General features: G+C 41.2%; 1 protein-coding gene across 1 annotated transcript in view; it reads left to right on the forward strand.

Annotated features, from left to right (window-relative positions):
- SORCS3 (sortilin related VPS10 domain containing receptor 3) overlaps positions 1-2151 on the forward strand; it is a 297645-nt gene extending 295494 nt beyond the window's left edge. The window contains exon 27 of the mRNA XM_057420990.1: positions 303-2151. Within this exon, the coding sequence (XP_057276973.1) occupies positions 303-367 (65 nt within the window). The 3' untranslated portion in view covers positions 368-2151. The remainder of the gene's footprint in view (positions 1-302) is intronic.
- Positions 2152-14527: the final 12376 nt, after the last annotated feature.

A 14527-nucleotide genomic window follows, 5' to 3' on the forward strand; every position in this document is an offset into this window, starting at 1 on the left:
CCGAATTCCCTGAACCCTCAGAAAAATCAGCTGAACCAAGTTTCCGCTGTTGGTGTGCTATCATTATAATTGAATATGTCCCTAATAGCTTAATGAGTTTATTGCTGCTCAACTGAGCTGTATTAGCAAGTTTTCTGCACGCTCCATGCTTATTGCAAATGCAGAAAAAAGATGTGTTACTTTTAAGCACTTTTGCTGTCATTACACTTACACAACCACATCCTAAGAAGGAGTGAGAAGCAATATAGAACAAACCATTAAGGCCACTGCCCTGACTCTCTTCTCCATTTTCTCCTCCACAGGAAGCATCTCAACAATTGCCAACAGTGAAAGCACAAAGGAAATCCCCAACTGCACTAGTGTTTAATACTGAGAATCCACTTGGTCTACAACATTTCTGATTTTTTTATTTGTAATTATTATTGTTATAATTATTATTATTATGAAAAAAGAAAAGAGTTATATGTCATTATTATCATTTGGGAGGGGGTGGGGTGGGATTTTTCTGTTTACCAGGGCTGCATTCATAAATAGCAGGGGTTCTTAATATTTAGGAATACTCATCAGATTAGAAAGAAAAAGCAAAGAACAAGTCAAGTGAGCAGTAGGATTTGAATGCCAGCCTCCTGTTAAATACAGAATGGGAATTAAGTATTCAAATTAAACAGGCAGGTATAGTACCTTAGGCAACACATTGTAGGTAAATTGTCCCTTTTCAGCCTTTTTCAAAATAACTCATGAATCAGCTATTTCATCATCCCGGAGGGCTCAGGCTGGGTTGCTGGACCAGGCTCTGCAATGTGCCAACAGCCGTAGCTTTCCAATGACATGCATGTCTCACTGTTTGCAGGATCTTGCCTCTTTTAATTGCTTTTAATTTCAGTCACCCTCTGGCACTGTTGACTGCTGAGAAAGGGAAAAAAACATCAGAGCAAACACACATCTTGGACCGTAGATTGGCTGGAGGGGACAGCACCATAAGCAGTGAAGGAGCACGCCTGAGTTTATGAATGCAGCCCAAACCCCGTGCATGTGTATAGCGAGGATGCCGAAGGCCTATTGTAGATAATTACAATGTACATAGCTTTTTATTTCTTGGGAAATAATTTAATGTTTAGTAAAAGAAGATATGTTTGAAACAAAACCTGAACCACATACACACATGCACGCACATGCACGCACGTACACACACATGTGCGCGCTCTCGTACACTCCAGCCAGCCAGGGACTGTGGTGAGCATTTGAATCACGCTTTGGTTCCAAGCCGTGTTCCAGTTGTCTGTCATATTTCAATCTGACACTGCTGTCTATAAACAGCATAGTTTATTTCTCTTTGTAGAACTGCAAGCCTTTTTTTCATATATAGGGCATCATTTCCTATGATGGAGCAGAAAAGGATATTAGCAGGATAGACTATAAGCCTGTCATGCATATTTTAATAATGTTCATCATCTGTCCACCTCTGTCACTGTTATCCATTTCTGAGAAAGATCTTGGTGACATCCATTAGGGAAAATGAGGAAAACAAATGTGAAATTATCATCATCTCAGTGTGGGCAAATACCAGTGTGCTTGCGGTACCCAGTACAACCTGAACTCAGCAGTAGGCCAGGGTGCAGTAGCTTTGCTCCCAGTGACAAGTCATGCTTTTAAAAGTTAAGCTAATGAAGTAAAGTGCTATTCGGGATGCATAAGGGTAACAAATTTTGGCTGAACATAATGCATGTGATTAGGGACTGCTCTTTGGAGAGGGGAATGGAGGGTCAGATCTGCATAACTTTGCTTGGAAAGGTCTTTCTTATGCGTGCTGTAGAACAGCTGCTTCCAATTTTGGATGGAAATGCCATCAGAGTAATTTCTGCATGGTGGGTTGGTGCTTTCTGATAAGAACAGGGAGGTTAATTAAGAAAAGACAGTGAAAAACCTCTTTAGGAATCTTCTAGCACACTGAGTTGAGGATATACCTCAGGAATGGCGGAGTTTTGGGGCAAGAGGTTAAATTAGAGGTGAGTTACTTTTATCCATTTGAGTTAATGATGTTAAAAATGTACCTTATTCTGCAAATATTGAGTTCTAAGACTCAGCAGGAATTTAAGGAAGATTGAAGGCTTGTTTGGGAAGATGTTCTAGTGTTTGTGAGGTAACAGATGGCAAAAATGGCAATGTTTGCTACCCTTTTTTTAGGATCTGGATACAGGACTCCACATCACTTTTAGTACATCTGGACAGAAATTCAAGATGGCTAGAATTTAGGTGTTACTTGCTACCTCTCTGCATTGCAACGTGCCAGATGGCTACAAACCAGCTTCAGCTACATGTGTTCACTCTGTTGATGGGCTGGAATGTCTTTCAGAGTTTATAATCCTGATGTGTCTGCAGGTGGAGAGAAAAGTAGTTAAACACAGTTTGGAGAAAAACACAGGGCATATTTAAAGACCCAAATTGTAAAGCCAAAATGTAGGGAAATACTGTCCGAAAGCTAAATATTCTCAACCCTTCTCCTCCATTTCAGTCAGGCTTGTAGGGCCTTTCTTTTGATTTAAAAATATTTTTCTGTTTCCTCCCTTACTTTTCTGCTCTAGTTCCTAATATAAGCTGAAGAGTGATGTCTGTGTGATTCTATTTAACCTTGAGTTTCCATCCATCGCATGTGCATAAACTGTTGCATTACTGTCTCTGCTCTACTGAAACACCAAAGTAGTTTACAGTAATGTCCCAATCTGGTGATAACACTGTTAGTGCGAGGCCACAGCTTCCCACTTAGGTTTAGATGGGAGAGATCTATGTAAACAACAAGGCCTGTGTGCCTTGAGCTGAACTGTGGGCTGATCTCAGTCTTAGCTGATCAGTGGGATTGGAGGGACTGCTTTTGCGAGCTGCTCTAGAGGACTGAATGTGAAATACTCCTTGTTTTCTGTATTAGCTTTTTCTTTTATAAACCAGGAAACAAAGTGAAAGTGTTCATTGCTGTTTGGAGTTTTCTAGGTTTTCCATGGGATTGATCTCATATTGATTTAAAAAGAAAGGCAGAGTATTGCAGTTTTCACAATTTCTTTCCACTCTTTTTTGCAGTTTTTTTGCATTTGTTTTATATTTTTTCCCTTTACAGTCTTAAAGGTGACCAATAAATATCTCATAACAGATGGGACAAAGCAAGGATGAAAAGTTGAGAGTAAGCTGTTGAAAAAATGGAAACGTTTTTAATTGTTAAAAATAAATTTAATCTCAATGGAGGATGTGAAATTTCTGAATTATACAGTTACCTTTTTGAGAAACATCTGTCCAGAAAAACATTTTCAGTCCAAAATTATTCTAGAGGCACTACAAAACAAATAAACAAACAAAAATCCATGGAGCAAGGATTAAATGTCAAAAGACCCTACCTGATTCCTGGGTTGGTTCAAACTTCACGATCTGTGAGACTTATTGGGTATTACTACTTTTTAACATAGTTTGTCACACTGCTGTCTGGACCACAGTGTGCTCCACCTACGTCTGGAAAAAGCTCTCTAGGATGTACATGGGACCACATTTGCCAGATCATACCTTCTGCATTAGGGCACAGCTATGGATGATAGCAGCAGAAAAAAAAGCCTGTATTTATGACTGAAAGCTGCTCCTTTAGGATATTAGATGGGTAACGAGTATGTCCCAATGGGATAGCTAGGGCTCTGTCTATCCATGGGATCTCTGCAAATTGGGATTGGGCACTGGCGATCTTTTGGAAGGCACCAAACTGCGGCATTAGCAGAGTATGGAGTATTGGCCACTGCTATTTGTATATGTCATGCTGAGAAATAACAACTTGAGGGTGTCATGAAGTTTTTTCCCCTGCAAGTTTTATCCTGATGAAAATGTAATGGAAATCCTTGAAGCTGTAGATTAACGTGGGAAAGAGCCAATGCCATGAATAGAATGTAAATACCTACCATACTGTGGTGATGTATAAAGAGGAAAAGAGAGAGAAAGTGAGAGCAAGAGACTGGGTCAGTGCCCTCTATCATTGCCAGTTTTTCCCTCATAATGGGTTCTACCTTATTAGCTGTATTTTAGGAATAATGCATGAGACCTGAGGACTAGATGAAGCTTTTGGCTCTGTATGGCTGTCAATCTGGTATAAACACCCTGACCAATCTGATATAAACACCCTGATCCTCTACTTGGTTTAACCTGTACTTGAGAGCCTGGAAGTATCAGAGATGAGGCTATAGCGACTGGAGACTGCAGAGTTTCTCAGTTGCAGTTGCCGTCAATAAGAGCATGTGGAGGAGAGTGTGCATTTTCTTCTGGAATAACCTTTGCTTTCAGGGGTGTGCAAAGATAACCTGTTCTCCTCTCGTTCCCGTCAGTCAGTTCCCACACACATTCCAGGTCTGACAAACCAAATCCGAATCTCATTCCTGCTGATGATGGACAGTGCATTAAACCCAAACCACCACCATGGTTTTGAAGGATTAAATGAGACAGACAATTGCAATACCTGTATTAAACTCAGTAATACAAATGCATGAGTCATATATATACATATATATATATACTGTTCTTGGTTTTATTGTTCCATTTGAATATTTCTACTGTAAAAAAGGCAGTGGTTTTGAAATTGTTGAAAATAAATGTATTTTTGTACATCAGAGTTACCCCGGCTGCTCTTTCAGTGCTTGTTCTTCTCAAATTGCCTTTCGGCAAAGTCTGCTCTGTCTTCACTGAGTTTTCCTTGCCATGTCTAGCCCTCCAACCCTGTCATTCAGGGTAATGCAAAGCACATGGAGGGTCAACAGAGAAATGTGTAAGGCAAGATTTTTAAGATAGAGTATAAAACAACTACATCTCTTTCTTACTTCTCCCCTCCAAAAGTCCTCTCTTTGTCTTTACATTCCACAGGCTGATTCTCTTTGAAGACTTGGGAGGTGAATAGGAGGGCACATCTACTTGTTTATGCAGACAAAGCCCCATGTATGCCATGCTCTCGTCTAACAGACTTCAATGTGAAAGAGGCTGTAGAGTGCCCGTGGTGGAAAAAAAAAGAAGGGAAAAAGAAAAAAACTTCTTTACTACTTGGCATAAGAGACTGTTTAGAAAGGAAAAGAGAGCATGGAAATGTGTCTCTGGATATGCATCAGCATTCTCACTCCACGGGCATACATACTCATCCTCTCCCTGCCCTTTTCTTTAGCTCTGGAAGTCCACAAACTGCAGATTTCTGGAGCATGGCAGTTACCTGGGAAACACCTCTCCGCAGCTGCCTTTTGCTTATGCTCCTTCCCAGGTGTCCACTTTTGGTCTCGGGGAGGGGAGCCAAATCTTTTCTCTGACCTGATGGAGATAATCTTTTATGTACATATTACTTCAGAATGCAGCTGGTATCTGTTTAATTCTCCCTTTTGAAATTAGCTATCAGTTATTTCTGTTCTTCCTTTATGTCAGTAAGCTGAAAAGGTCAGGCAACCAAGACTACGTTGGCCATCTCTGGGAGTGATGAGAAGCCTCCCGCATCATGGAAGATCACTCAGCTTTTGAAATCTTTAGGTCTGGCCCTTTACAGCAACGCCAGTGTAACATTTCTGTTCATGGAATCCTGAAATGAAGTAAATGAAGTAATGAACAGACAAGCACAAATAATGACATTACCATGGCTTAACAGGCTACCGCTGAGACCCAGTAATCAGCTATGTGCAGAAACCCAGCTAAGTACAGCTGTGAACTCAAATGCAGGCACTTAAACATCAGCCCTTATCATACTCTGGAAACATGAGCTCAATCTTTTCCTGAATCCAGCTGTTTTTCTGTAACAGATGGAATTATGCCTTTATTAAGAGCAGTGTAAGCATTGTTTGCTACTTTGTGGTATTCTTACGGCTGTGCCAAATACACCCTTTTCCTGGTGCTGCTCAGGAAAAGTACATCATAACTGTTGCTGAAGCCAGCTCATCAGTCATCTTTCCCTCGTCACTTACAACTGTGGTGCTCATCAGCACCCAAGGCTGCCATGCTGGGTGTTGGACATCTGTAGTACAGGAGAGAAAAGTACTGTCAAGGCCATTTTACCCAGCTTGGTGTGTTGATACTGAAAAGTTTGGCTTGGCTTGGGCTCGCTGACTAACGAAGCTCCTGTGTTCCTCGTGCAGTGAAAGCCTTTCATTACCTGTATAATGGGAGCACCTAGAGATGAGATGCTGAGAACGCATCAACCTCACGCCCACCACTGAATAAACCACAAGTGCAATGAGGCTTGGCTGGGGTCGGCTGCATCCTCACCCACACACTGCAGCAGAGGACAGTGATGGAGGAGGGTGCATGCCTGAACCACCCAAGGCTCTGTCTTCACGCTCTTTGAGGAACTGGGCTGGGTTCTACTGTAAGGCAGAATCTGAGAGGCACCTGATGGACTTGTACTATACTGGAAGATGAGTGCCCTTCTAAAATCATCAGCCTGAAGAGGCTTATAGTCACTGTCCTACTTGCCAGGAGTGTGCCCAGCATTGTCAAGGTGGGAGAAGAGCCTCTTTCCCTTGGTTCAGTCCAGAGCTTGGTGCAACCACAAGTACAAGTTCTCTTGCCCCAGAGATTTAGCCCTGTGCTCCAGGTACCTCCCTGTGAATGCTGCTGCTAAACTTCTAGTCTTTGTTTGGAGACAAATGAGACATTTCCCACACAGAACTCATGGCACCATGCACTTCAACAAGGTGAGGTAGCACTTGGCTGGATTTTCCTTCTGCCCAGTTCTTTTTTTCCTTGGCCTTCTCCCCAGTTAAGTCCTCTGGTTATTAAGCACTATCAATGCAACACTGCATTACTGACATATTATTGTAATACATCACTCAAGTGCTGGTCTACTGTCATATATCATGGTGCTGCATCAGAGGACTGACAGGTGACAGGAGCCCCAGACCCAGAGACATATCATTTTTCTAAGCTTTGTGGGCTGCTTTCTTTGTCTAAGACAGCAAGCAAAGTCAAAGAAGGCAGTGTTGGACTACTGCCATGAAGCTTTCAAAGCCTTTAAATACATTTATCTATAATTTTTTTTCCTTTGACCCTGAAACATTAATTAAAGAAGTCTGCTGATGTTTATATGAGCCTGTAGAGATGGGTTCATTGTGGGTCATGGAGGATGGAACAATTGCTCAGCGTGAACTGTTTCAGAAAGACTAGAATATGTGAGTGTCTGTGTGTGAACAGAAGAGAAAGATTTGTCCTTGCAAAACAAAAATAAAAGGTTTGCTCCTGAATTGCAGACAATTTATTATTAGTACATCTTTTGAGTATATTTTTAATTCAGTCCTGTAGGTGGAGATGGAACAGAAGACAATTGTGGTGTTTTTTCTTGGGATTTTAGCCATGATCAATACAAAAAGATTTGCTTTGCCATTGCTTTATGCTAGTTCTACCTGTGCAGGCCCACTGACATCAGTGAATTTAGTTGTGATTTACACCAGTCTGAGCTCTCACATTAAGAGGAGTTGCACACCTATTTCAAGGACAGAATAAATCATTTTTAATGCCTTGTGAATGCCAAACAGTTTTCAGGCCAAAATTTAGGGGAGATTGTAATACAATAATTATAAAAAAACACATACAGAAACATAGTGAGGAGGAAGGAGAAGGATGTTTATTAAGTGAAATTGAAATGTTACAAGGATGTGGGCTTTCAAAAATCCTGTGTTAGTTACATGAACCTGGAAGGCAAAAAGGAGAGAAAAACTGAAAACCTGATACGAAACAGAGCAAGAAAGAACAGAGGTGGACTGGGCTGGCTGAGGGCCTGTGCTTGACCAGCATGCACAGTGAGAGGGATATGGATGGTTAATCATTTAGTAATTTTAGCAAGGGAAATTTCTGAATTCTCAGGCTGGATCAATCAAATGAACAGGAAATGGAGCACATCCATTACATAAATGATGCGGTCATCTCTACTCACACATCCTGAGGCTCAGCCTTGAAATTCAGGTTCTAAGCAGTTGTTTTGCTAGTGAAGGCCCAGTGTTCAGCACTGAGGTTCCTTGTAGAGCAGTGATAGGAGAGTAACAGTTCAGACAGGATTTGTAGGCCATTTCCAGAGCTCAACTCAGGGTTGCATGTAAGTGTATTCAAAGGGCTGCACTGGCGCTGCAGAAAAGATGCAGCTCCTGGTGCAGAATGTAAGGAAAATGGGCCTGAAGAGGTCAATGGAGAAAAGGCAGGAAGATGTCATTATGAAATGACATGCAATATTTGTCAGGTCATAGGATTCACTCTTCTTTCCTTGATATTAATTGGACTTTATGCTGAGTGAATGAGTTAAAATAATTACCTGGGATAGGAGGCAAGGATAAGCTTTTACAGAGACCTATTTAAATGGCCATCAAGAACTGACTAAGGCAATTGCCTGGGTTAAGACAAGGAATGTAGCTACCTGTCCTTGTCTTTTAGAAATCAGGTCCCCTGAAAAGACCCTCAGAGAAACCAGAGAAATTTGAGTAGTTTCAAGTAGGAGAAGAAGTGGTGAAAATGAAAGTAAGACAACCTGAAAACTGAGATAAGGCAAAGTCAGGCTGGGCAGCATGTCTTGTTGGCAGATCTAGACATGTTTGGCTGCATTTATAGTGTCCTAACATACACACACCCCATCATTTCAGAGTGGTTCTGGGTCTCCTGATAGCCCACAAAGATGCAGAAGGATCGAGAGCCTCAACATGCCACTGCAGTGCTCAGAGACAGACATTGTTACCAGCAGAAGAAGCCGGTTACCTCAAGACCATTACTCCATAGCATATAAAGTGCCGAAAGCTTATTGTAGGCAAGCTCGAGCATTTAAATCCATTTGCAGCTCTCAACCTTACTGCCTAATAATATCGCCTTCACTTAGAATAATCTGAGATATTGTTAGAAATACCTGTGAGACTGTGTTTTTAATCTTTTTTTTAACCTTGAAATGTTCCTGTCAGTTCCACTCTACAGGCTGCTGGAGATCTGAACTGTCTTATAAGATGCTGAGGGATTTTGCTCTTTAACTTTCTATAAAACTTTGCTTCCTTTTGTAGTTTACACATCATAGTTTCAGCATAAGCTTCATCCCTCTCTACCCATTGCACTTTGGGGCTATGAACAACTTACAATATGAATAATATCTACAGTATGAACAATTTGTCCATTTCTAAAAGGAAAAGTCACAGAACTGACAAGCATGCACTCCCGTGGCTTCAGTGCAGGAGAGCGTGGAGACAGTTTTTGACATCAGTGGGCACATTCACTGTGGTCTGTCATTAACTCCTTTAGGCCTTGGGACACACTCCCACTCTACATGAACACTCACACAGGTCGCACAACCCCCACACTTTATATAGGAGGAGGGTTTAAGAACTGCTGCAAATTATTTATTCATTCAAGATATTTTCATCAGCCTCCAAACATTAACTGATCCCAAGTAGTGGGAGGGAAGTGATCTGACATATTTTTTTATCTATTCTATTGGTAGATTTTAGACAAAATTATTTTAAGAACAAGGTGTGAACACAAAGCAGCCTAAGCAAATTAGGGCAGACTATGCTAGGAGAGGAACCAAGCTCCTGTATGTCAGTATGGTTGATGTTTATGGGCTTAGGAACTCCTGAGCCAGCTCCTCAAATATCCTTTATATGGTCTATGGGGATGGATGGCAAGATGGAACTGAAGAAAAGGCTTCGTTCCTCACTTAAATGGATATTTTGATCTACTTAAAGCAGTAATCTAAGGTCATGCATTAATTTCTGGTTTGAATAAGGTGAATTGCTGCAAGCAGTTTTAAGCTCCAACATGTTTGAGTCTGAATTTCTAGTTGTAGCTGCTCTACACCAACAATCTGCAAACTGGATTGAACCTCCCTTGAACACCACTTGGCTTGTACTAGGAACTCTGACTGCAAGGAAGCCTAAAAGGGACACATGGGTCAATGGAGAGGAAGATCTTGAAGGTGGAAAACACTTCAAAGGGAGACTGAAGGTTTACTCAGAATGGTACTAAGGTTTTTGTTTTGTTGGTTTTGGTTTTGTTGTTTTTTTTTTTGTGTTTGGTTTTGTTGTGGGTTTGTTTTTTTCCCCCTCTAATTTTAAATCAGAATTAATAGCTAGTCAGAAACGTTGGCTTCAGAAGTTATTATTATGTTTCAACAGATGTTCAACTAGTCAGATTATTTAATTAGCTTCATGCTCTTTAACCTCATAAATCTGTGAAAGCTGTGACAAGGAAAAAGAATGGTAATAAATCAACACCCTAAACCTTAATACAGTCTAAAAACTTTGGATTAAAACACCATTGAAAAGTTTGAGGAGCAAGCTGAACGGCTCTCTTTGGGATATAAATCTCACTTGAGCACACTTTTGGATGAAAATGCCCAGGATTCTCAGCACAGTGTCCTTGGGAAGTGGGAAGTGCATTTGTGTGTGTAGGGAGCTGGTTTGGCATTGTAGAGACCTTCATAAGGTCCTAGCTCCGCTACTGATTTAAAATGTGACTTTCAGGTACTCTGCCTGTTCCTTTTCCTGTCCTACTTCAGCAGTGGCGATGTTGTCTGAAGCACAGTCTGACCCTAAGTACAGCCATGTATCTCCACGCACAGAAAGTTTGCATCGTGTCTACATCCATGGTGATGTAGAGATGGTTGCTTTGGGAACTTCAGGGAAAGAAATGATGGTAATAAACAGTAGCATAAGAGCAAAGATACAGTCCTCTCTTAACATTTTTTACTTCCTTCTGTTTTACTAAATCCTTGTGTTTTCATATATTTACCTAGAAAACAACTGACTTTTTCCAAAACAGAAAATGGAGCACCCTCTTTCCACAAAAACATTATTGCCTCTTTGCCCTTCCTTTGCCTTATGGTTCTGTTACAGATCCGTTTGTTTCTCCTCTGATGTTCCAGAACCTTTCGTTAAAAAGAAGACAATTAATATATTAGTGTCAGTCAGTTATCCACTTCCACTTGGCACGATTCTGTATTTTCTGCCTGAACACTTCTTTTTTTTCCCCAGCATGGGGAAATACTTCTCAAATCCAGCCTACACCAGCCTAGCTCTTGGGTGGCTTCTCTCATGGAGAAAATTAGATAGGCTTATTCTTGTACACACACACAAACACGTATAGAGAGAGGGGATTTTGCTAAAGATTACTCCAGAGAAGAGAGTAATTGTTTAAGACACTATTCACAAGAAAACATTTTTTCTCTCTGCTTCCCACTGACAAGGATGTTTTAGGAGACTGGCTTCTCGATTTCCATACCTCCAATACTCCCTTAACTTGGGTAATAGCAGTGCTACCTGTTCTCCCACTTTTATGTGATACAAAAAGCCTTTTTTGTTTTCTGAGGTGGGTGGGTGAACAGATGGCCTAGGGACCTGCCAGCACATCTGCAGAGTGGCAAGGCCACCTCAATCAATGAAGATGGAAAGCTATGGGACAATTTGGTCACTTCACCATAATTCAGCTGAAGTACTTGGTGCTATGGCAGACAATAAGCTTAGTACTCAATAGGCATGAATCTGGCCTTGAAAAGTAATCGTCCAGTGTTAGGTTTCAAGTGATTCAGTGGGAAATCTTTCTATTGTATGGCAAGAAATAACCATTGCTAGGATCCTGGGCCAGCTGTCACCAGCAATTGGGATGGTGCACTCATACATTACATGATTACAGGAGACAGCAGTCAGTGAATCAAATACAGAGACCTGCTTCATCCTCAGATCGCCTGGAAGAACAGAGCTTTATTCCCATGTGTGGTGTTTTAAAATGTGTTGTCCTAATCTTCATTTCAGAAAAATACTTTGTTGACAGATTTTTGCCCCTCCGGAGACCAACTTCAAACAAAGGATCATTTACAAAGGAAAAACTCCATTCAGTAAGTGTTTTTTTTGTACTCTCATTTGCTCCAGCAAACCATTTTTCTTTTGTCTTGATTCTTTCTTCCAGCAATTTCATATAACATGTTTTACAATATGCCTGCCCTCCATGAACCAGATAAATCAGAGGGCACAGAAATCTGGGCATGGTAGGAATTGGTTTGCTCCAGAAACTTCTGAAGGTCAGTTTGACTTTGCTCTGAGCTCTGTGCAGTAGCATTTAGGTCAAGCACGGACAGTATCTTTGTCCCCCCTGAGATCTACAATTAAATGTTTTTTTCGTGCACGGGCCTGGTCTCACACAGTGTGCACCAGTCATTGCTCTGGACTTCATTATACTGACTGCAGTTTCTCTGCCTTCCAAATAGTATCTTATCTGATCAGAAATTCTCACCTATGAAGCCAGTTTAGCAGGGAGGTGGAATTCACCCTTGTTAATTCAAAGGTGTAAGGAAAAAAACCTGGGTGTAGAGAAGGGCCTGCATGTTTGTATGACTCTCACAGAATTCAAGTTCAAAAAGGTCCAGGCAATGTGACTGCCCTTCCTACTGAAGGTTAAAAACCTATCACCTACTGTGTCAGCCTGTGGCTTAGTGATCTTTCTGGTGAAAGCATCTTTTTCAAGCGAGGCTTTCATGCAACCTGTGAAGAAATAGGCAGGACTCTCACTTAATGCTCTATTTATCTTGTTTTCCCCCTCCAATCCTGTAGGAAAACAAACAAATGATGTTTACACTTGTTGCTTTTGTTGCCTCACTTTAGAAACCGTGTTACCATTATATATGTTTTTTCTCATCATTTTTTATCAGGGACAGAATTAAGAATGAAATTACAAGGGAGGAAAATGCTTGTAGCAGCTACATTTTTTATTTGATGAAGAATACCTCCCAGGTAAAAAGAGACATTCTTCTTGGATAAATTCCATGTTTTCTGCAAAGCACGAACAAGTAGGCTGAGGTTTTGCATGGTAACCCATTATTAGGACCCTTTTAGCAGTTAGATAAAAACCATAAAAATATCTTTGAGTGCAATCAAGAAGGCTTCTTTCAGAAGCTCTTCCTTTAAAACTCCAACGCCCTTTAAAAATATAAGGTTTTTTTCTTCCCCTTTCATTTCTTTATTTATTTATTTATTTATTTTTTTTTAGAAATGAAGAATACGACAGGGATTAAAATGAAAAAGGATCTGGAATCATTTTGACTGAGAGGAAAGAAATATTTGTACATTATTCATTGTACTCTCGGTTATTCATCAAAAGTTTCATTCTTCAACTAAAGTCTTTTCCTTATCTTAAAGCCATTGACATGAATACATATCACCAAGTTAAAAAGATTGAGTTACACTTCTCCTGCTGCTGCCAAGATTCATGGAAGCTCAAAGCCCAACCTAGTCCCTAGGTGTACTGAGCCAGTGCATTTTCTTGTGATTTTCGGAGAACAACGCTAACAGGGTTTGTCTCCTTATTGTGATACGGAGATGATTGAAAATGTGCTGCTGTATCACTTGATAAAAGACCATTGCCAAAAAGGAGAGCAGCTTCGTCATTTGAGAACATTACCCATGGGGCTTAAGAGACCTACTTGACAGCAAAAGCTGTAGCAGATTTTTTTTTAAAGCAGTGTGCTCTCCATTGCCATTGTCAAGCAACTTGAACAGGAGAAAAGGAGATGAGATGTGATCCGTAAAATCTGTATTGTGCTGCCCCATGAGTACTGGGAGAACAAGTGACATTTTCTTGCTCTGGTTCCTAGTGCTTGTTCGGAGAGTCGCTCTTGGTTTTTACAGTTCTGCTACACCAGCTCATGGCTTTCCACATTGTTGGCTGTTCTTCAGGTGCCCAGCTTTAAAATGGCCATGGGCATAGTAGTAAGCTGCAGTGCTCAGTGCAGGATGATGGCGTACCCTGCCTGATTTCATTTTGCGGGTGCCAGGGAGATGTTTGCTGCCACAGTAACGCTTGGAGTGCAGAGAAAGGTGGTTTAAAGTGAGTTTGGTATGTCTAATGTGCACAGGCAAGACATGTCCTTGTAGGATGCATGCTGGCTTGAGGCAGATATCTGGAAGCTCTACACCCCAACAATCTGCATGATGGAAAATACACGGAGCTGTGTTCAGGTCCTGCACAGGGCTCCAGTCAGTCGCATGAGGATGGCAGCCCTGTGGCAGACAGGCTGAGTTGGTTGGCATGGAGGATATGGCCCAGCCTTGCTGTGGGCAGAGCACCAGGGTGTAAATGGTTGCATCAACCCCAAACTCACTGAGAAGCGAAAGTAAGAAGGGCTTGTGGAGGTCCTGAATTTCCTAGTGTGTCTTGATGACGTGAGTCTTGGCTGATTTTATATGTGACACACTTGGGCTTAGCTCTTCCCTGATCTTTTAAAAGATGATGCATTAAAAGAATCAGTTCACACCAAGGGGCCTCAAATGTACAACAGACAGGAGACAAATCCTGAAGTTCTCTTTCTTTCCTATAGCGACCCACAAGTGCATTTTTCTGCCTGTGCAAGTGGCTGGGTACCCACCAATCCTTGTCTTGCTCTATAACAAGGACAGTGCTAGATGATCTGCACTGATCTGAACATCATTCTGCACAATACACCTTTGATGGGAAAATGAACTGCTGCAATTTGAGCAGGGCTGAGCTCTAATTTGCCAAGGGCATGTGGTGAAAAGTTGAACCG

The sequence above is a fragment of the Pezoporus wallicus genome, unplaced genomic scaffold (assembly GCF_028554395.1).
Source record: "Pezoporus wallicus isolate ANWC-B61680 ecotype Strahan unplaced genomic scaffold, APGP_CSIRO_Pwel_v1 contig_3365, whole genome shotgun sequence".
In the NCBI taxonomy this organism is placed as follows: Eukaryota; Metazoa; Chordata; class Aves; order Psittaciformes; family Psittacidae; genus Pezoporus; species Pezoporus wallicus.